This window comes from Canis lupus, chromosome 16 (assembly GCF_048164855.1).
Source record: "Canis lupus baileyi chromosome 16, mCanLup2.hap1, whole genome shotgun sequence".
In the NCBI taxonomy this organism is placed as follows: domain Eukaryota; kingdom Metazoa; phylum Chordata; class Mammalia; order Carnivora; family Canidae; genus Canis; species Canis lupus.
Window position 1 is genome coordinate 26,450,067 of NC_132853.1, and position 24,579 is coordinate 26,474,645.

Consider the following 24,579-nt stretch of genomic DNA (forward strand, 5'->3'; position numbering starts at 1 on the left):
TTGGGTGACTTTCACCTTTTAGAAAAGTCTATAGCTAAAAATGCAAAAGGCTTATGGGACAGAATATAAATGTTATCAGAATAACATAGTAAAGAGAGACCCAAAGAGCTTACCACATAAAGTATGTCACAAAGGCAAACCATAAAAAGGCGGAAGATATCTGTGGCACATATAACTAATATAAGATTAATAGCGAGAACGTGCAAAGAATTGGGGGAAAAAAGGAAAAGAAAAATGGAATAAAGGATATCTATTTATATAGAGGAAATCTAAATGTTCAATGACATTTTAAGTGATGCTTGATCTTGCTACAAATCTCGAAAACATGAATTAAGACAGTAAGATGCCCTTCAGCACACAGAAAATTAGCCAAATTAAAAGTCTTGTAATACCAAACACTGAAGAAAAAACTATTCTCATACACTGCTGGTCGATGAGGGTTTAAACTGGTATAGGTGGAAAGCCAACTTGGCAACAACCCTTAATACTGAATATGGACATACCAATGGCCCAGCAATTCCACTTTTAGATTATTACCTAGGGAAATCTTACACAAATACACGAGGAAAGGTGTACAAAAAAGTTCATGGCTATATCCTATGTAACCAGAAAAAAAATGAAAAATACCCCAACATGTCCATCTTTTCAAAAGTAAATAAATTATGTATATTCATAACAAAGAAATACTATAGAGCAATCAAAATGAATTGACTGAGGTACGTGTATAAAAACATTTATAGAAAGGATATAAATACCAAATTTAGGACAGAGGAAAGAAAAACGGAGGAAGAAAAATAGTACACAGAAGTTCTAATTATATGCAAAATCCTTAAGTTGGTTGATAAACGATATTATTTTCTCCACTTTTTTCTGTGACTAATATTTCACAATAAATAGGTTCCCTGAGGGAAAAAAAAAAAACACAGTAAAAAAACTATGAAAAACTAATATTTAAAGGATTATTCTAAATCCTACTCCAAAACTAATTCTGGAGTTCTAGTATCAAGAACTTACATCATTTCTACTCTTAAATTATAAGTAGTGACTATTAAAAAAATACATACTCTGTAACTGAAGTTACACTTTCCTGTCCAAAAGGTCCAACTGGATCATCCTTGAATTTATCACTTGGAAGCTGAGGTGGTAAAAACTCTACATCTTTTTTCTTTGGGACTTTGTAATACTTCCAGGCTATATTAGCTTCATCTTCTTCCAAGTTTACTGCTGTACCAACATATACTGTAGGTTCTACAGCTTCCTGGAATTGAGCTGGAAAAGACTGGGATAAACTGTCTATCCTATCTTCCATTGGTTTAGAAGGAACCAGGGGATCTGGTGTTGGCATTTGATAAAAATGTTGACTTTGAGGAGTTGAAGGTGTTTTAGTCACTCCTTCATCAACCACGTCACATGGATGAGGACTAAGTGGGGGTGGTTGAGGTGAATTTGCCATTTCGGTGCCATGCATCTGAGGAGTCTTTGCTACATCATTAGTTCGGATGTTTGAAAATCTCACTTGACTGTCTGGGGCGGAGATCACAAGTCTTTGGCTAGCTGAATCTGTATCCATGCCAACATCATCACTAACAGATACACGATGGTGAAAAGGAGTCAAGGGGCGTTTCTGGGGTTTTTCACTCTTTTCTTGTTTTTCATTGGTCTTGTGCTTAGGAAGTACTTGTTGTTGCTGACTTAAAGATGGTGCCTGTCCTTGTTGTCCAGGATTTCTTGGTTTGAGACTTTTGTGCCTGAAAAATTAAAAGAAAAGGTTTAATGTTCACAGTATCATTATTATATCAAAGCACACAATTCACTTAGACATTTCATGTGTTTTTTTTTTATGTAGTTTGAATTTACATGGAAAAAAATACTTTGTTCAGTAACCTAAAATGAAGAATTGCAAAAAGATTCATAAAAGCCAATTCTCTTCTGCTCATTTAGTAGCTATGTGATCAGATAACCAAGATGGCTTACCTTAAGTAACCTAAATATTTTAGTATCTGAATAAATACAGAGATAAAATTCTATCTATTTTAAGATAAAGAAGTAGAGAAAGAGCTGAAATTCATTCATTTATGAATATACCTATTTCAGAATAATTGTTATAAATAAAAGCCTTGGCTGAGCTCAATAAACATCTACAATTTTATAGCAACCAGCTAGAAAACTTACCCTACAGAAAAAAAGTTAAATCATTCTGGATAGCATTGCAACTGACTGATGGGCCCTACACAGTCAGTACCTTCCTTCTCCTAATGCTTACCATTACAAAGAATCAGCTAACTGGAAAAGCAAAGGAAAATGCTTAAAAGAATCATGTTCCTCATAATGTGAAGCAAATTTGAAACCAAAAAACTTAAAATTATACACCTAAAAACCTAGTAATTTTTGTTCAGAGTTTAAGATTTCTTTAAGTGTAGTAAAAATACTGTGCACCTTGAAATAAACTGAACTGACAGTGATGTATATAACATTTTTTTAAACTAAGAAACTAGGCAAAAAAAAATGTAGAGAAATACAAAGTTGAAGGATTCAGTATTCATTAGATTTTTTAAGTTTTCTTTTAAAATTTACTTTATTAATGGTCTTGTTATATAAGAGATAACCACAAAGAGTATGATAAAGCAATTGTATGTACTTCTTTGAAGAACCCTGTCTACTCAGGAAACATGCTGAACATCCTTCTGTACAGAGTCTCAGACGTATGTACGGGGTGGGGGGGAAAGCATGAAAGTTATCAAATAAAACTGGAATTATCTCAAAAAGACACAGGAAATATCCACCATTAACCTGATAACAAAAGCAAAGATATTATAAGAAAAGAAAATCACAGAACAATATCCCTCAAGAATACAGATATAAAATATCAGCAACCCAATAATATATAAAAGGATAATACATCATGACTAAATGAGAGTTGTACCGGGAATGTACGGCATAACATCCAATAGAAATCAATATTATTTACCACAGTAATATAATAAAACCATATAATTATCTCCTTAAGTAAAAAAAAAAAAAAAATTATCTCCTTAAGTACAGAAAAACATCTGGCAAAATTAAACAGATAATTCATTGTAAAAAAGACTCAAAATGCAAGGACTAAAACTTAATCTGATAAAGGACATCTATGAAAAACTACAGCTAATATCCTATTTAATGATAACAGACTGAATAATTCATCCCTAAAACTGGGAACAAAGCAAAAATATTAAGTCAACATTTATATTCAATAATTTTTTGAAAGTTTTTTTTTAATTTACTTGAGAGAGAATGAGTGGCAGTGGGAGTGGGAGTAGGAGGGAGGAGGAGAGAGAATCTGAAGTAGAGCCCACACCGTGCACAGAGCCCAATACAAGACTTAATCCCATGACCTCGAGATCACCACCTGAGGAGCTGAAACAAAGAGTTGGATGTTTAACTAAGCCACCCAAGCATCTCTTTATTCAAAGTTTTAGCCAATGTAATAAGAAAAAGAGATCAGAGGTTTCAAAGAAAGAAGAAAAATTGTCTTTTTTTTTTAAGATTTATTTATTTATTCATAGAGAGAGAGAGGCAGAGACACAGGCAGAGGAAGAAGCAGGCTCCATGCAGGGAGCCTGACACGGGACTCAATCCCGGGTCTCCAGGATCACACCGTGGGTTGCAGGCAGCACTAAACCGCTGCGCCACCAGGGCTGCCCAAAAAACTGTCTTTAATCATTGTAAATTTTAAATGAGGGGTCAGGCTCATCACCTCAATCTCAACCAATTATTAAAAGTGGAACAATCTAACCAATTATTAAAAGTGGAACAATCTGACCTGTGCTTTCTTTTTTATTTTTAATATATTTTTTTAATTTTTATTTATTTATGATAGTCACACACACAGAGAGAGAGAGAGGCAGAGACACAGGCAGAGGGAGAAGCAGGCTCCATGCACCGGGAGCCCGACGTGGGATTCGATCCCGGGTCTCCAGGATCGCGCCCTGGGCCAAAGGCAGGCGCCAAACCGCTGCGCCACCCAGGGATCCCTGACCTGTGCTTTCTGATATAACATAATACAAAGCAACACAGCCCACTCATGAAGTAGTCTCATCAAAAATATTGAACCTGAGGGGCACGTCAGTGGTTCAGATGGTTAAACGTCCGACTCTCGATTTCAGCTCAGGTAATGATCTCAGGGTCCTGAGATCAAGCCTAGTGTCTGGCTCTGCATGTTGGGTGTGGAGCCAGCTTAAGATTCTCTCTCCCTCTGCTCCCACCTACAGCTCACACATGTGTGTGCTCTCTCTCAAAAATGACAAAAATAAAATTGTAAAAATTGAACGTGAATGCATTAAGCCTCTAGATAGTACTGTCCAACAAAATTTTCTGTAATGACAGAAATGTTCTGTAAGTGGCTACTGAAGACCTGATATGTGGCTAGTTCAATTGAGAAACTGAATTTTTAAGTGTATTTAAATCCAAATACTTGGGCAGCTCGGGTGGCTCAGTGGTTTAGTGCTGCTTTCAGCCCAGGGCCTGATCATGGAGACCTGGGATGGAGTCCCATGTCAGGCTCCCTGCATGGAGCCTGAGTCTCCCTCTGCCTGTGTCTGTGCCTCTCTCTCTCTCTCTCTCTGTGCGTCTCTCATGAATAAGTAAATAAAAACTTTAAAAAATAATAATAAATAAATCCAAATACTTTAGCCACTGGTGATTAACATAGCTGGAACTGGACAGCACAGCTCTAGAACTAACTTTTACAGAAACGCAAAGGATAAAGGAAGAAATTAAATGACACTAAAAGAACAAGTTATAATATATGACAAATTGAGAAACCCAGAATGTGGAACATTCCACAGGACAACTGACGCAGTTTCTCCAACAGAGGCAATGTCATAAAAATGGAGTAGGCAATTACAAGAGAGAGAAGACTTAATAATCATATGTATAGGCCTTATCCAGATCCTTGTCAAGCCAACCAACTACAAAAAGACATTTATGAAAAAAAAAAAAACAAAACAAAACAAAAAAAAAAACAAAAAGACATTTATGAGACAAATCTGTAGAGGGGAGGAGATGACACTAAGAAAATATTCTTCTTCTTCTTAGGTGTGATAATGGAATCATAGTTATGTAAGAAAATAATAAAATATTAATAATTAACAAAATTAAAATATTCAAGTTGCATACTGAAGGACTGAAACGATATTAAGACTTGCTTTAGGGACACCTGGGTGGCTGAGTGGTTGAGCATCTGCCTTCGGCTCAGGACATGATCCTGGAGTCCCTGCATGGAACCTGCTTCTCCCTCTGCCTATGTCTTTGTGTCTCCCGTGAATAAATAAATAAAATCTTCAAAAAAAAAAAAAAAAAAAAAGACTTGCTTTAAAAATCTTCAGCAATGGGATGCCTGGGTAGCTTAGTGGTTGAGCATCTGCCTTTGGCTCGGGGCCTAATCCTGGGGTCCTGGGATCGAGTCCCACATTAGGCTTCCTTCATGAAGCCTACTCCCTCCCTCTGCCTATGTCTCTCTCTCTCTCATGAATAAATAAATAAAATTTTAAAATAAAATAAAAATCTTCAGGAAGAGTGCAGCATAGGCAACACCCTCATAAAATGTTAAATCTTCATAGTATTATGTAGTAGTATAAACTTAAAAATAGAATGGGATCTATACACACTACATAAAAAAATACTCATGATTACTGTTTATCAAAATAAGCAAGTTGCAGAACAGTATACATAACATGATTCCATTTGTATGAAAGAAAGCAGGCAGATCTAAATACATATATTAGGGAATTCAGTTTTTAATTTTATTTCATGTGCATTATTTGAATTATTCAAATAGCATTCAAAAACTTTTAATAAAAAAATTGATCATTAAAAAACAAGTAGTATATTCCAATGTAGGAATAATCTCTTCTCTGATCATCCTGTCTTTGAATATTTTCAATGACAAGGCTCACATTACCTTATAATACTCACTGTTAAATAGCCCTAGTTGTTAAAAAATAAATTTTAAATTTTTTTAATTTTAAATAATCTATCCCCAATATGCTCAAACTAACAACCCTGATATCAAGAGTCCCACAGTCCTCAAACTCAGCCAACCATGCACCCTGTTAAAAAATAATTTATATTGGGACACCTGGGTGGCTCAACAGTTGAGCGTCTGCCTTTGGCTCAGGTCATGATCCAAGTCCCAGGATCGAGTCCCACATGGGGCTTCCTGCATGGAGTCTGCTTCTCCCTCTGCCTATGTCTCTGCCTCTCCTCTGTGTGTCTCTCATGAATAAATAAATACAATCTTTAAAAAATAATAATAATTTATGTTGAAGAGAAACTTCCCTTTTCTGTATCTTCCAGTCATTAGTCGTAGTTCTATTTCTAAAGTTGTGCTGTCAAAGAAAGAAAGAAAGAAAGAAAGAAAGAAAGAAAGAAAGAAAGAAAGAAAGAAAGAAAGTTGTGCTGTCCAACAATGGTATCCAGAGTCGTATGTGGCTACTGAAAACTCAAAATATGTTTAGTCCAAATTGAGATGTGCTACAAGTATAAAACATACACCAGATTTTGAAGACATGAAACAAAGGGCCCCACGCATCTCATTAATACTTTATACTGATAGGTCAAAATAATAATTTTAGATGAATCAAAGTCAATAAAACATTCAAATTTTTACAAATATTCAGTAAGAGAGGAAGTCTAGATGAAGCAAATGTAATATAGATGGCTGCTATCTAAGAATGCACTATCCAACTTTCTTTTCTGTATGTCTGAAATTTTTCACAACAAAACAAGGTAGAACTGAAACATAAAAAAATAGTAACACAGAAAATAACTGGAGCAAAATTAAAGTGTCCAAAGGCCCTTGTCTATTCCATAAAGAAAACAAAGACATAAAGATTACCTTTAGACTTTACAGAAAACAAATGCATCAATGTTTGATTCAATTTACAAAAGAATCAAGAGTATGTAACTTCTAGGCTAGCTGAAGAAGTAAAAAAGGACAATAGTCAACAATAACAACAGGCAAGGGGAAGGAAAGCAAAGAAAAAAACAGGGAAAAACAAAAAGTAGGAATAATTAGATATCATGACAGTTTTTATTCATTTAATTCAAACATTTTAGCATCTACTAAAGAAGTCCTCAAAGTATGGCCCATAGACTCTTTCAGGGGTTGTATAGGGCTCAAACCATTATCATAATAGCATCAAGACATTATTTGTCCTTTTCATTATGTTGGTATTTATAATGATGTTATAAAAGCAAAGGATAGTAAAATTGCTGGTAACAAAACATGAATTAAGGCAGTGGTACTATTAGTAGTATACTATGTTATCACTACACACTCAATTTTTCTTTAAAGCCAGATTCACTCGAGAATATCCTTCAAAAGACACTAAAAGTGAGTAATTTTTATTTAATTTCAGTCTTTGCATATATATTCTATATAAAGAATTAGGAAAAGCATCTAGCTGACTCAGCTGGTAGAGCATGCGACTTGATCTTGGGGCCATGAGTTCAAGCCTCACTTTGTGTGTAGAGTTTATTTAAAAAACAAAAACATCCTTTAAAAAAAAGAAACAGGAAATACACATAAAGCATTTCTGCCACATAATAAAAACAATGGCTGATTTAAAGGAAAGTCCTTATTGAGCTGCAAGCTAATCTAGCCATATTTTTATGGAACACTATCTTCATTTAAAAAATTAGTCACTTTAAGGAAGAACAAATAATTAAATATAAGCTTTTAAGCAAGAATTAAAATTTGGAAACTATCTGCAACAATAAGGTTCACAACTTCCCAATATTAAAAAGATTTTTCTGATGAGATCATCAGTGATATTAATGAATGCATTTTTTATACCACATAACAAAATGTGTCAACATTCAAAGGATCCACATAATGCAGTGACTTTGTATTTTCCAAATGATGAATGATGTTATAAAATCATGCATAAGTAAAAGATCCATTCAGTTATTATGAAGTACAAGAATTTGATTAACATGGTTTCAGATCACACATTAAGACTTTTTTAAGATTTTATTTATTTATTCATGAGAGACACACAGAGAGAGAGGCAGAGACACAGGCAGAGGGAGAAGCAGGCTCTCTGCAACGGCCCAATGTGGGACTCGATCCTGGATCCCGGGATCATGCCCTGAGCTGAAGAGGCACCACCCCGGTGTCCCCCATTAAGACTTTAGATTACACTTTAAGACACTACCATTTGTCAAATTTTGGTGTAGTATCAAAGTATATTCACAATTACCTGAAAAAGGTATTTAAAATACTCTGCCCCTTTCCCAACTGCATAGCTATAGCTATGTGAGGCTGGATTTTCTTTACATACTTCAACTAAGACAATATACACAAGATTGGTTGCAGAAACAGATGAGGATCCAGATATCTGCTATTAAGCTCAACCACTGAAGAGAGTTGCAAAACTCTACAACAATGCCATCCTTCTAATTTTTATTTACTTTGGAAAATATAGGTGATTTCTATTAAAGTATTTTATTCATGTTGGTATGTACTGAGTTTATTGGTATTTTTTAATAAATTAAACAGAACTTTCAAATTCCACTAAAATAGACATAAATAGATGTAACTAACCCACACAAATAAAAGCACCTTGGGGTACTCAATAATTTTTAAGAGTGTAAATGAGTGATGAGACCAAAAGTTAAGACTTAAGTTATGCAAGACACTAAGGAGAGATAATATCTCCAATGATCTAAGGGAAACTATTAGGTTATATTCCAAGTATATAAGGGATATGAAAAGTACACAGCCATAGATCCATTTACCCTTTAATAAGGGTAAGAAACTATTAATTTAGGACATATACTAATAGCAGTGGCTCTCTAAAATTTCATTAACATTAAAACAAAGCCCTTTTTGTCTATGTGGACACTTTCCTTAAAGCTAGTCTACTTTAGGGGTGCCCTGGGTGGCTCAGTCGGTTGAGCATCCAACTTTTGGTTTTAGCTCAGGTCATGATCTTGAGGTTGTGAGATCAAGCCGCATCGGGCTTCCCATTCAACGAGGGAGTCTGCTCAAGATTCTCTCTCTCTTTCCCTCTTCTCCCTGACCCCATACCTCGCTCTCTAAAAATAACTACATCTTAAAAAAATAAAAAGCTAGTCTTCTTTAAGATAAAGCAACTGAATTTCATAATAGAACTCAACCAATTTGGAGTATTGTCCTAAAAAAGAAGTTGTGTTCTTAAAGTAAAATCCAACAGAATGATCCCCTTAGATTTTTTTTTCCTACTGATTAAAGTTCCTAATATTTTAGTGTTAACATTTGATATTTATTGTATCACTTTCTGTTTAGCTTGCTAAGTGCTAATTTTCTTAAGAACACTCTATCAGACTAAAGCTTAATTTCAATACATGCAAATGCAATATTAATCTCGTTAATAACTAAAAAATGCCAATTAAAACAATTTTAGTCTTTTCACTTACTCTAAAAGCAAAAAGATAATTTTGAGGACTGTTCTCAGATCAGTGAAAGCACCAAAACACCCAGCACTCCCATATTTAGAAAATGGGAGTAAAATAGGATCTTTTTGAATTCAGAAGTATTTAAACAGCCCCCTCTCCCACAATTCTGTACCACATCACCCACCGAATTATTTTCTTTCCTAGCACTCATCACTCTCAATATCTAAAAAGATTAAAAATAAATTAATTTAAAAGATTAAAAATTCTTTAAAATAATTACCTACCCCATTAGTGTACAGGGTTCATAACAGCAGGAGCCTTATTCACTAGTGTATTGGAGCCTAGGACATCTATCATAGAATAAGTGTTCAAAAAAATCTAATAAATAATTGATAGTCATAAACGTGTTATTTTTTTTAAAAGTAAACACAAACAAAAAACTTCTGGAAACAACCTATTTGTCCATCAAACCCAGAATGATTAAATATACTATGGTACTTCCATTTAGTAGAATAACAAGAAGTTTTTAAAAATAATATCATAGAAAAACTGTGGAAAGATAATAATTGACAAGTAGTCAATTCTAGGGAAAGTAGCATTTGAAAAGAGACTGACAGTGGTCAAGGGTAACTTCAGCTCTATTTGTATAATCTAAATTTCTTCAAATCATACATTATATATTCATGCAGATTGTTTATATAATTGTTTATGTAATATTTTTCAAATCGATTTCTACAAGAAATTAACACACAATAGTCAGGGTCCAGCCCTGTCTCACACAGAGGAAATCTACCATAGAGAATCCACTACAAAAAAAACACAAACAAACAAACACAGGAAAGTGAGGCAACTTACAGACTACTAATAATGACTTCTAGAACTATAAGGACTGTTAAGATGAAATAGTATCATCATCAATGAAGCTTGGGATGGTGTTAGAACCATCCTGAGAAGTGTTTAGTTAGAATCATAGTGGGACCACAGAAGAAGGGGCCACAAATGAGACGCAGAACTGCTGATGGAATTAGCTCAAAAAAGGGGTGGGGAAATGCCCTGGCTTCTTTCCTCATCTCATTAACCAATCTTCTATTATTGCCTCCCATAGCCAAACCAGAAAGCAAATAGGACTAGACAGATCACCATGTTGTATACTTTAAACTTACATAATGCTATTTATTAGTTAGTTATATCTCAATAAAGCTGGAGGAGGAAAAACACAACAAACACATGTAGAAAGGAAAGCAAAAGAACCTAGGAAATGTAGTCCTCTGCAATACAGAACAGAATAGGGAAAAGGCAGGGATAGATATGATAGCAAATTGGCTGACTAGCACAGTCAAGTTATCAATATATGCTCTACTTCCTATCTTCTATGGCAGCAAGATAATACTCACACATGATGGCTTAACATCTATTTTAAGCCTCATGTAAGAATTAAATAAGAGAACCTAATTTGAGGGAAGTGGAAGAGGAATTAGAAGCACAAAATGCAATAGTGGGGCAGAAAACGTAAATGATTATAAACATATTTCCTAGAGGAGCAAATCTACCAAAATAAGTCACACATAGAGATTATACAAAATTTCATTATATCAAATTTCTCTATATCTGGGAGGAATTTCTGGAAATATGAGATACAGTAAATTTTGAAAAATAAAAGTTCAGCTTAGAACCAAGAATTTAAACTTAAATTTGTTTACCAATCCATATGCATTTTGAGTGTCTTCCTCTGAACCATTTTTTAAAGTTTTTATTAATTAATTAATTAATTAATTAATCTATCAGAGAGAGAGAGATAGAAAGCAAGCACAAGCAGGATGAGTGGCAGGTAAAGGGAAAAGCAGGCTCCCCACTAAGCAGGGAGCCAGATGTGGGACTCAATCCCAGAACCCTGGGATCATGACCTGAGCCAAAGGCAGACACTTGACCATCTAAGCCACCGAGGCATCCCCTCTAAAACCATTTTAAACAAATATACTCGAAACTGCTAAAAGAATAAAGCAAGATTCTAGGTTAGGAACTAAAAAAGAGCTGCTTGATAAAAATGCCAATATATGGAAAGAAAAGCCTAATTTCATTTAAGCATTCTACTGGTCTTAGACTAGGAACTGGAAAATTTCTGTAAAGGACCAGATGGTAAATACTTTAGGCTCTGGAGGCCATATAGTCTGTGTCCCAACTACTCAACTCTGTGAAAGCAGCCATAGTTGACATGTAAATAAACAGATGTGGCTCTGTTCCAATAAATCTTTATGGACATTAAAATTTGAATTTTATGTAAGTTTCACATGTCACAGAATACTCTTCTTCAATTTTTTCTAATTAAAAATTTAAGTAATTTTCATCTCACAGGCCATATGAAAACAGGCAGTGAGCCAAATTTGGCCAATATCATAGCTACTGATCTCTGGTCTCAGACAAATAATGTCATGGAGTTCTACATTTCAAAATAAGGTTTGGGTCCCTCCCCCACCAACCCCAGCCCGAGTAGCTATGATGTTTAACTATTCTCAACTATTAAACAAGAGCTAATCTATCCAAATTTTTATTCCAATCTGTCAGCAACAGAGACAAGTTTTTAACACAGTTGTTAGACTTTAAAAAAATTATACAGTCTCTAATCCAAAGAATCTATGTAAGTACACTTAACCTATGGAAAAACAAACCGAACACTTGAGAGTCTGTCACTGAATTCAATCAAACTAAGCCAATGTAAAAAAAAAAAAAAAAAAACAAAACCTGGCCCTAACACACAAGCACTCCATTCTTGCACTCTAACACACTTTCACTCACATCTGTAACAAAAGAGTAGCCAACTATTAGCTCATAACTTCTCTTATGGGATGTCAGTGCCATTACTTGTTTACAAGATTGCAAAAGTGTATGATTTAATAACCTCTAGGCAATATAATCTGAATGCCTCTAATAACCAATCTCTGATAACCAAGTCTCCAATATAGAAATACAACTGCTGAAAGAATTCCAAGTTCATCCATTATACCAATCTTTTAAGTAATTCAGTCTGTTAGAAAGCTTGTATTTTTACAGTGCAGCTTCAATCTATTGTAGGATCATACTTTCTGAATCTTATTTCAGTATTTTACATACAGTTTTCCCAGAAGGATGTTATAATAATAAATTGCTGCACAAAACCTAATACCATATTTACTCTAAAAAGGACTGCAGAGGGGCACCTGGGTGGCTCAGTGGTTGAGCATCTGCCTTTGGCTCAGGTTGTGATCCCGGGGTCCTGGGATTGAGTCCCCCATCAGGCTCCGCACAGGGAGCCTGCTTCTCCCTCTGCCTATGCCTCTGCCCCTTTCTCTGTGTCTCTCATGAGTAAATAAATAAAATCCTAAAAAAAAAAAGACTGTAGAAATTTTCATCTAGCATATTACATATATCACCTTTTCTAGGAGAAATTTCTCAGGCACAGTCCCATCTATAAACTCTTTTCTCAAGAGACTTGTGTGCTTTTACCTTATAGATACTATATACTATAATCCAGTATAAGATTCATTTTATTTAACTGTAAAACCAAGCCTTCACAGTTCAGCTGATAACTGTGTAAGGACTATGGCATATATTTGTATGTATTTCTATTATCAGCTCCAAGTCACTTAATTTTTTTCCCTCAAATTTTCTTTTGAAAAAAACCCTCACACACTGTATTTAGGTAAGCTAGCTCAAAGTGAGCCATTAAGTATTCAACAGCATAAGAAGCTACCACACACACATAGACATCAATCAACTGGGAAAAAACAAACAAACAAACAAACAAACAAAACTACCTCAAACAGCTGCAATTTGTTCTTTGTGTGGCTTCAACAAAATCCCAGGATGCTACTTTATCAGGTATCTCTTCTTCAGATAGACCACCTGATGATGCTGAATATTTCCTCCTAAGATTTGAAATCATAAAATTCTTTAGAATTTATAAGGTGTTCTACAACTATGAATTAATCATTAAAACTGAAGTTTAAAAAAATCAGTTTTTAAAAGTCATACAAATGACTCTTTATACTTTATCTCCTATGTACAAGTAACTACCAACATGCAATATTTTAAACCTGAAAACGAAAACACGTACTTGTTCTGTGCCCTGTTCATATTGCATTCTTGCCAAACTCTATCCACCACATGATTTGCTAATTTTCTGGGTATTTTCCCACCATGGTGGCTAGTACTATCAGAGCTGAAGCCATCAGATACTGAAGAAAATTTGACCCACTTCTGGGCAGACTGAGGATCAACTGAAAACAAACAAAAAAGAATAGGCTATAGGAGAATAAAAGTACATTTAAAGTAACATTATTTGGGCATGGGATATGTTTTTATGTCTTTTGCTTGTTAATTACACAATGTACTCCACAGCTATCTGGTATCCATCCATACATTTTGAGGTAAAAGGCATGTTACTATATTTAAAATACAGAAAGCAAAAAATCCAAACAGATGATGTAAACTTGATCATAGTGTTATAGTAATGCTGACTTCTTGATCTGGAGGATTAAAATATAGTTATATAGGAGAGTGTTCTCAAGTTTGGGAAATACACTGAGTACTTGGGTGTAATGGGGCATTATGTCTGCAGCATGTTCTCAAAATGGTTCAGAAAAAGACCAGTGATAATGAATGTATACATCGAAAGAGGGTGATGAAAAAAAAAAAAAAAAAAGAAAGAGGGTGATGGAACAAATGGTTCCAACAGTTGGAAATCTGGATGAGCGAGTTCTTTGTATTGTATATGGAAACTGAAATTACTTCAAAATAGTTCTTTTTAAAGTGCTGATATATTCAAAATAACAGACTTACAACTAGTGCTAGAAAAAATATTAATATACCTGTTTGGACTTCCTCAGGAGACGTAGGTGGTGTAAGGGTAACCGAAGACATAGCAGGATCTCTTGTGGAAGCAGGCACTTGGTGGACACCCAAGCAAGAAGCTGAACAGTGAGAGGATCCTACAGAGCTAGGAGTAGGAATGTCTGACTGAGGGACTAGAACAAAGCATGCTGGGTAGATCATTCGGACACCAGCTGAAAGGAAAAAATAATGGACAAGAAAATAAATTACCATTGTGATTATAGTGGGTTTAGTTTCACTCAAAAGTACTGTAATGGAAAAGTGCATATGATTATATTTATTTAAAGAAAATGAAAATATATTTAATGAGTTTTTAGAAATATATGCTCCTTTTGGCATAGATTTTTCTGGAAGAAACCACGAGAAGCTGTTAATACCTTTAGTGGTTGCCTTCAGTAAGAGACTTAGAAGTAAGCGGCTTTCTCCTTTCATTTTTGGATTTTCTAACCAAGAGTGTGTATTACTTTTAAATCTTTATTTGTAAATTTGACAAACTATAGTGTGTATTGCTTTTAAAAAATTTTTAAGTATAACAAAGGTAAGCTGGGCACTAGAATTACAGACCATTTTCTGCTTCTTCTTTATAGGTCTCTTTTTATGAAAGCCTAATATATGTTTGTGTTTTGTTTCTGGTCTTGTCATAGCTATCCTAGTAGTAATGCATTTACTGAAATTCAATACTGGTATTTTTTTATTAAAAAAAAATACCTGAATAAGGCTATTTTCATATATATATATATATATATATATATATATATATATATATATATATATAAACGTTGCCATATGATTCCATTAAATACTGTTGTAGATTCTAATCCTAATTATCTGCTCAATTATACATTCTCCATACTTCCCTCATCTAACATAGAGTATATGTATTCACTCCATTGTTAGGCTTGGCTGTGTGATCTGCATATGAAATACACCAGACCCAACAGGAGCATTAATTTAAATGTGCTTGCAAGGTCAGTGCAGTCTCTTATTTTTGTCCTTTCCCTCAAGATTAGCAATGTTCCAAATACAGTTTACCTTATTAATCTGGGTCCCTGAATGAGAAGACACATAGAGAAGAGCCAATATAAAAAGAGCTGACCTAGGCAGAGCAGATCAAAGCCACAAGTTCTTTAGGTGCATTTTCTACCTTTTAGAAGTTATCAGAAGCAACAGTTTTACCAAATTTTTAAATACCACATAATACGATTGTCAACTTTCCAGCTTCCAAATGTTACTCATTCATAGTTATCTTCTCCCCACCTTTAGCATGCTTACCTCTAGATGAATATATTTCCTTGCCCCAATGACTTTGGCATCGCAAAGGGACTAGTTTTGTCTAATAGAGTACAAGCAGATGTAATATACATCATATCCTAGCAGAAGCTTCAAATACACTTACATAGTCATACTCAGTCCTTATTATTCCTCTGTTCTTATAAGAACAGCATGTCCCAGATAGTGAGTACTCATTGAACCTATGTTGCAGAATGAGAAGATACAAGGAGCCAAACCACAACCAAGCTGCAGCCCTTAAGTAATGCGAGGAAAAAATAAAGAAATAAATGTTTAATGTTGAAAGCCTCTAAGGTATTAGAATTGTTTATTATTCAGCAAAATCTAATAAACAGTCACACATTTTCCCCTTAGCATTAATACTCAGAATCCATACCAACAAGAACTTCTACTGCAGCTAAAGAATCATCTTCCCAATCCATATCTTCCTGTTTTTCTTCAGACATCTCCTTTAAGCAAGATGAGATAGGATAGAATTGTTTCCATTCACCAATCAATTTTTTGGTAGCTGAATCAGACATCTTGAATGCTTGTCCTGTGAGAGTGCCATTTAGTCCAAATGGGCTTAAGATTACTAGAAACCCAGAAGAGACATCAAGTAAGTAATTAAAGACTGGTACACCAGATAGGAATACACTGAATAGTTTGACAAATAATTATGCAATCTAAAATGGAAAGGAAACCTCAGTCATTCCAGAGAAAAATCAATTTATCATACTTCATTACTGTGAAGATAAAGCACAATACTGAATTTATTATAAAATCTTAAAATTTTGAAAAAAAATCTTAAAATTTTGTCCACAAAAATCTCACATGGTTAGAACTTCAACACAAGTTGGAATTGTACATATATCCTTCAACTTCTCTTGATTTCCAGTAAGAAGCAATTTGAGGAAATACTCTGTGTGTGTGTGTGTGTGCGTGTGTGTGTGTGTAAATCTAAGTACTTTTACTATGTACCTCCATGTAAATTTTTAAAAAGCAAATACTAGGGTTAGAATTAAACAAGAACACACTGTCAGTCTTTAAAAACAAATCAGCAATCTTGTATAAATATCAAAGTCCCTGTGTACCAATGTTAAAAATGGCATTATTTATATGACCAGACACAAAAGATGACCTTGAAAACAGAAACATACATATATCTGCTAAATGCTATTTAAAAGAGCACTTGAAAATATGCTGTTATTCATGTACAAAAATCTTCTAAAATAGTATTTGTATTACAAAACTTATTTCATGGAGTTAAAACTCTAATAGGGGAAAAGAAAATAAATTACATCAGAATCATCATTAGGTTAAAGATCAGGGGAAATCTCATTAATACTAAAATTTCAAATTACCAATTGCAGTAACAGTTTTCTTGGAATAAGAGATCAAATATGTAAGCCAATAAAATAATCTACCTTGAAATGGGCTATTAGACTGTTGAGCAAGGGTGATATGCTCTTCACTAAGAAGGTATACAGGTTGATGTTGGTTAATTTCCACACTGGTACAAACATTGCTGTCTCCATGCAAGAAAAACGTGAAAGAGCAGGACAAGTGTTCACTAATAAAAAAGAAAAAAGTTCTATTTTAGTGATGATTAATAGCCAAAATAGAAGTTAACTTGCTTTTACTAAGCAGTTATGCTACAAAAATGCACATTTCTCTTTAACCCAGAAATTCTACTTCGTCATTTGAAGGAAAAAAAATTCAGATATAAGCAAAGATTTAGTTTTTTTTTTTTTAAAGCTAAACTTTTTTTTTTTTTTAAGATTTTATTTATTTATTCATAGACACAGAGAGAGAGGGGCAGAGACACAGACAGAGGGAGAAGCAGGCTCCACGCAGGGAGCTCGATGTGGGACTGGTTCCTGGGTCCCCAGGATCACACCCCAGGCTGCAGGCGGTGCCAAACCGCTGCACCACGGAGGCTGCCCGCAAAGATTTAGTTTTAAGAAATGTTCTTCACAGCACTATTTATAGTACAAAAAGTTGCAAATAGAGGAACCAGTAAACAAGTTAGGCACACCCACACATATGCTTATAGCACAGCCACCAAAATACTTAAAGGTAAAGGGGAAATGAGTTTAATGGAAAGGGTAGGCTACCAAAATAGTAGAATCTCAAAAAATTGAGTAAAAGAATCTAGGTGTGCAATAGAATTAAGGATGACCTAATTTTTATGTTTATTTTCCCTTATAATTAAGAAATTAAATACAACTGTATTTTCTCATTTACTGTTTCTAATATTGGGCCTCATCCAGTCAAGCATTTAATGTACTGCCCTCCTCTCACCCCCAATGGTAACTTATTTTAAAGCAATGATAGATCTTACAATTGGAGGCATCCTAGAATCAAAGTTATATGCAAAGCAGAATATCTTATGAAATTTAGATACGACTGGGAAAATAAAAGTTCCCAAGAGGAAAGCATAAGGATCCTTAAGATAAAACATAGAAAGGTCAAATGGCTCAGAAGAGGAGATTGTACACTAAGAAGAATCTATTTTTTTCTCCACACATTTAAGAATGTCTTAAAGAACCAGCTCCTTTTTTTAAGATTTTATTTATTTATTCACGAGAGACACACAGTGAGGGAAAGACAGGCAGAGGGAGAAGTAGGCTCCCTGTGGGGAACCTGATGTGGGGCTCGATCCAAGGACCCCAGAAAAATGACCTGAGCCAAAGGTGGGCAGATGCTCAACCTAAGCCACCCAGGAGTCCCAAAGAACCAGTTCTTTAGAATATAACCATTAATAAACTAAAAACCTGTTGCATCTATCTATAAGCCCTCTCAAATTATTTCTGGACAAAACAAGGGCACAATAAATTAAGTTATAGTAAAAGTAATACTAAAGCTAACAAAAGTGGGAAAACAAAAGGCGAAAAAGAGATGAAGAGTAGTACAGAACTGAGAATTTCTTCATTTTAAATACATGTATCAGGGAGCCAACAGATTGTCAGAAGTTGATAGATCAACCAATTAACTGAAATTTAAGCACATCACTCAAGTTAAAAAGATAACCAAAAGAAAAACTGACAATATTATCACTAATAAAGCCAATTTTATCCTTCATGGTAAAGAATCAGGAGATACTGTCTAAAGTTGGTTAATCAAGGTCTAGGAGGTATAAGCATCTGTAATTATGGCAGTAACCACCAGAAGTAGTAAGCAAAAAAGTTAAAACACAAATGATAGAAAACTAAACCTGATTTCTTCTAGGGAATGGGACTAAAGCCATTAAACAGGAATCTCTCAGGCTTTCAAAATCCATAATATTCTGTACTGCTTAAATCATATTACTTTTAAATTTTTAAAAATTATAAGCTATTGGGTGCCTGGGTGGCTTAGTCAGTTAAGCATCTGCCATCAGCTCTAGTCATGATCTCTGGGTCCTGGGATCGAGCCCTGCATGGGGCCATTGGCTCAGCGGGGAGTCTGCTTCTCCCTCTCACTCTCCCTCTCCCTCAGTGCTCTCTCTCTCAAATAAATAAATCTTTAAAAAATTATGAATTCTATAATCAATGATTACTATATCTTTCCCAACCCCAGTAGCCTTTCTTGCTTTAAAGCAAGACAAAACAAAAAATATACTTTTGGAATAACTTGAAATTTACAGAAAAGTTGCACAGGTATCATAGAGAGTTCCTATATACTCTTTACCCAGTTTCCCCTGAAGTTAAATATCTTACAACCATGCTACATTTGTCAAATAAGTAACTAACACTGGTACATTAATTCCAGTCTTTATTTGGAATTCACTAAATTTTCCATTTAGCCATTTTTCTGTTTCAGGATCCAACTCCAGATACCACATTGCACTTAGCCAATGGTTATTTCCCCCTAGCCTTACCTGAAACATAACTGATAAAGCCAAATAGTTTTAAATAGGAAATAAAATTAATTAAATTATTTACTAAATATATTAAGGTTGTTAATCATCTGATTGAAAGGCTAATCCTACTGGAACAACTATTGGCTGAGTAATTACAAAGCCTACAGACATCTGCTTTGGTATAAAAGTAAAATCTAAAATAATCACCGAGAGACAAGATTTAACTAATAACTTTGAGAACTGTCCTTTGAAAAGCAAACCATTGCTAATGCCCTTTCAAAATAAAGACAATTATTATTGCTCTTCAGCAGTAGTAAAGACTCTATAGTGTAAAACAGAAAAAAAAAAAGCATACCAACACAAACCTAAACCCAAATGCGGGGATCCCTGGGTGGCTCAGCGGTTTAGCGCCTGCCTTTGGCCCAGGGTGCAATCCTGGAGTCCTGGGATTGAGCCCCACGTCAGGCTCCCTGCATGGAGCCCGCTTCTCCCTCTGCCTGTGTGTCTCTGCCTCTCTCTCTCTCTCTCATGAATAAATAAATAAAATCTTTAAAAAAAATTATCTTAAAAAAAAAAAAAAAACCTAAACCCAAAATGCTTAAAGCAAAACATGGACACACATTCAGAAGAACCCTTCATTAAATTTAGTATTATATTCAGATCTAAATGAACTATATACTAAGCCACCAAGTGAAAGCAAGTATTATTCCTTTATTCAACAAGTATTTTATGGCTAAGCACATGGCTCTATACTAAACACACATTTAATTATAGTTAAGTGTTGGGCACCCCCGGTGGCGCAGCGGTTTAGCGCCGCCTGCAGCCCGGGGTCTGATCCTGGAGACCCAGGATCGAGTCCCACGTCGGGCTCCCTGCATGGAGCCCGCTTCTCCCTCTGCCTGTGTCTCTGCCTCTCAGTCTCTCTCTCTCTCTGAATAAATAAATTAAAAAAAATACTTATTAAAAAAATTATAGTTAAGTGTTATTAAAAACCAGGTACAGGATCTAAGAGAATGTCTTAACAAGACCAAGGTAAAAAAAATAAACTTTAATTCTTAAGTGGAAAAGATCAAACTTGTTGGCATCTCAGCTCTTAACAAATAAACAGTATTGAGTTGACAGGTTAAAATAAACTAGAAAAAAAAAAAAGAATGAATCAAACTTGGGTAACAACATAAAAGTTTACTCTTATGTCTCATGATACATTATATCAGCCTAACCCCAATACCTATTTCTTCTCCAATTTCATGTCTTACTAATCTTCCTTTAATACTTTCCCTTCTCAACTGGCCTCTCTGCAGTTCCTTAAACACAGGCCTTTGTACCTACTGTTACTCAATCTGAGACATTCCTTGTATCTACATTAACTTTCATTAGGTTTTTGTTCAGATACCTTGTGGGTGCAATTTTCATCAATCATCCTACTTTAAATTGTCCCTTAATTCCTCTTCAGGGGTAGATTTCATTTGGCTAAATAATCACAATCTAAAATATTACACAGTTCACTTTTTTCTTATAATCGCCCTAGGATGTAAGCTAGGTGGAGAAATCAGTCTCCTTTGTCAATGTCAGCTTTTAAAATAGGTCCTTGACACATAGTATGTACACACTAAATACTGTAAGATATAGTCTATATCTAAGTAACTTATTTCTAATCAAACATTGCTTTTCTTATCAAGTCCGTATCTATAAAGTGGTCCAAAGCTAGGAAAATGAGTCATCCTCAACTTCATCTTCCTAAACTCCCTATCATCCACTAAATCCATCACCAATTCCTGCTAATTCTAGTTTTTAAATATCCATGATTTGTCATTTATCTTTTTAAGGTCTGAATAACTATTAAAATCCCTAGTTTATCTTGCTTTTCACTGCTGCCAGCACTCTTTCTAAAAATTAATCCTGATCATCTAACTGGCAGGCTCAAAATCAACAGTTGCCCAACGCCATAAAGACTAAATAAAAAAACCAAAACAGGGATCCCTGGGTGGCGCAGAGGTTTGGCGCCTGCCTTTGGCCCAGGGCGCGATCCTGGAGACCCGGGATCGAATCCCACATCAGGCTCCCGGTGCATGGAGCCTGCTTCTCCCTCGGCCTATGTCTCTGCCTCTCTCTCTCTCTCTCTCTCTCTCTGTGACTATCATAAATAAATTAAAAAAAAAAAAAAATTAAAAAAAAAAAAAAAAAAACAAAACAACTTAGTACAGCACTTTAGACCCTTCATTATTTGATCCTTGCCTAACTCTCCAGGGAGAGGTACTTAATCCACCAAGAACTCCAATTTTGTTTAACTAAAATTCCTCCCCACTATCTTAATCATTCAATACTTCTTTATTTTTTTAAAGACTTATTTATTTTAGAGAGAGAAAGAGCATGTATGTACAAGCAAGTGTGGGAGGGACAAAAGGAGAGAGAGAAATCTTTCAAGCCCACTCACCACTGAGAAGCCCTTCACTGGGCTTGATCTCAGGACCCATGAGATCATGACCTGAGCCAAAACCAAGAGTTGGACGCTTGACTGAGCCACCCAGGTACCCAACTTCAACATTCCTTTACACAGCATCTCTGTGCTCCCCTAATATTCTGTGCTTATCATAATATTTATAACACTATTATTTATTTAACTAAATGAACTCCCTGCCAAGTTGTAGATTCTTTGTTAAAAAGAATTACAACTAGGGAAAGCCCAGATGGCTCAGCAGTTTAGCGCCGCCTTCAGCCCAGGGCGTGATCCTGGAGTCCTGGGATCGGGGTCCCGAATCTGGCTCCCTGCATGGAGCCTACTTCTCCCTCTACATGTGTCTCTGCCTTTCTCTCTGTGTCTCTCATGAATAAATAAATAAATCTTAAAAAAAAAAAAAAAAAAAAGGCAAAAGAATTACAACTTTATTATTGGTAGAAAATTGAGTTATTGGTCCCAATTCTTCACCCTCTTCTCTCTCATTTCTTTAATCATGGTAGAAAACACAACATAAAGTTTACCATCTTAATAGTTTTTAAAAAATTTATGAGAGACAATGAGAGAGAGCAAGCACAAGCAGGGGGGAGGGGTAGACCCAGGTACCCACCATCTTAATCATTTTTAATTGTACTGTTCAGTAATGTTAAGTATATTCACATCATTTTGAAACAGATCACCAGAACCTTTTCATCTTGCAAATCTGAAATTACATCCATTAAACAATTCCCTCTTTCTACCTCTTCCAGGCCCTGGCAACCACCAGTTTACTTCCTGTTTCTATGAATTTGACTACTTTAGATCTACTTCATGCAAGCAGAATCATACAGGTTGTGTTTTTGTGACTGGCTTTTTTCATTTAGCATAATGTCCTTAACCATTCATCTATCAATGGACATTTGGGTTGTTTCCACCTCTTGGCTATTGGGCATAGTGCTGCTATGAACATGGGTAAGCCAATCTCCTCAACATTCTGCTTTCCTGTAGTCAAGAGAGTATGGTACTAGCAAAAAAAAAAAAAAAAAAAAATAGACACACAATATATCAACGGAACAGAAAACCCAGAATCGGACCTACAACTAGAGTCAACTAATCTTCAACAAAGCAGGAAAGAATATCCAACGGAAAACAATCTCTTCAACAAATGGTGTTGGAAAACTGGAGAGCAACATGCAGAATTAAACTGGACCACTTTCTTACACCATATACAAAAATAAATTCAAAATGGGTTAAAGACCTAAATGTGAGACAGGAAACCATCAAAATCCTAGAGAACACAAGGAACAACCTCTCTGACATCAACTATGGCAACTTTTTACTAGACACATCTCCAAAGGCAAGGGAAATAAAAGCAAAAATAAACTACTGGGATTTCATCAAGATAAAAGGCTTTAAAAAGAAAAAAAATTTTGAGAGAGAAAGAGAATCCTTAAGCAGACTCCTTCTAAGTGCAGTGCCCGACTGAGGGCTCCATCCCAGGACTCTTGAGATCATGATGTGAATCGAAATCAAGAGTCAGTTGGTTGCTTAATCCTCTGAGCTACGAAGGCACCCCAAGATAAAAGCTTCTGCACAATTAAAGAAATGATCAACAAAACTTCAGAATGCAAGAAGATATCTGCAAATGACATATCTGATAAAAGGTTAATATAATATCCAAAATCTATAAAGAACTAATCAAACTCAACACCCAAAAAAATAAATAATCCAGTTAAATGAGCAGAACACATGAACAGACTTTTTTTCCAAAGAAAACATCCAGATGGCTTAGAGACACATGAAAAGATGCTCAACATCACTCATTATCAGGGAAACAGGAATCAAAATTACAATGAGATGCTACCTCAAACTAGTCAGAATGCTAAAATTAACAACAAAGGAAAAAAGTGTTGGTGAGGATGCAGAGAAAGGGGAAATTTCTTTTACACTATTGGTAGGAATGCAAACTGGTGCAGACACTCTGGAAAACAATATGGAGGTTTCTCAAAAAGTCAAAAATAGAACTATACTATGACCCAGCAATTACACTCCTAGCCAAAGGATACAAAATTACTGATTTGAAGGGATACATGCACCCTGATATTTACACAGCAACATTATCAACAACAGCCAAATTATGGAACCCAAATATCTAGACTTGTGAATGGATAAAGAAGTTGTAGTATACATATACAATGGAATATTACCTAGTGATAAAACAGAATGAAATCTTGCCCTTTGCAACGACATGGATGGAGCCAGAGTAGATGATGCTAAGTGAAATAAGTCAGAGAAAGACAAATACCATATGATTTCACTCATATGGGGAATTTAAGAAACAAAACAGATGAACTGGGGTAGGAGAGAGAAGCTAACCATAAAAGAGACTCTTAACTATAGAGAACAAACTGAAGGTTGCTGGAGGGGAGGTGGGCAAGGGGATGGGCTAAATGGGTGATGGGTATTAAGGAGGACACTTGTGATGAACACTAGGTATTACATGTAAGCAGTGCATCCGTAATTTATACTTCTGAAACTAATATGACACTATATGTAACTAAAAACTCAAAAAAAAAAAAAAAAGATCCTGCTTTCAATTCTCTTAGAAGTAGGACTGCTGGATCATACAGTAGTTCTAGTCTTAACTTTTTGAAGAACTCCATAATGTTTTCCATAGAGGTTGTACTATTTTACAATCCCACCAATAGTGAAAAAGGGTTACAATTTCTCTATCACTAACACTTGC

At 35.1% G+C, this 24,579-nt stretch overlaps 1 protein-coding gene across 6 annotated transcripts in view; it reads right to left on the reverse strand.

Annotated features, from left to right (window-relative positions):
• MED13 (mediator complex subunit 13) overlaps positions 1-24,579 on the reverse strand; it is a 102,703-nt gene that overhangs the window by 54,456 nt on the left and 23,668 nt on the right. For all 6 annotated transcript variants that reach the window (XR_012008715.1, XR_012008714.1, XR_012008716.1 and 3 more), the window contains exons 4-9: positions 16,983-17,128; positions 15,953-16,150; positions 14,265-14,459; positions 13,511-13,673; positions 13,212-13,322; positions 1,065-1,748 (exon numbers count right to left, since the gene is read on the reverse strand). Coding sequence is in view for 3 of the 6 variants with exons in the window: in XM_072779698.1 (XP_072635799.1) it covers positions 1,065-1,748; positions 13,212-13,322; positions 13,511-13,673; positions 14,265-14,459; positions 15,953-16,150; positions 16,983-17,128 (1,497 nt within the window). In the remaining 3 variants the exon portion in view is untranslated. The remainder of the gene's footprint in view (positions 1-1,064; positions 1,749-13,211; positions 13,323-13,510; positions 13,674-14,264; positions 14,460-15,952; positions 16,151-16,982; positions 17,129-24,579) is intronic.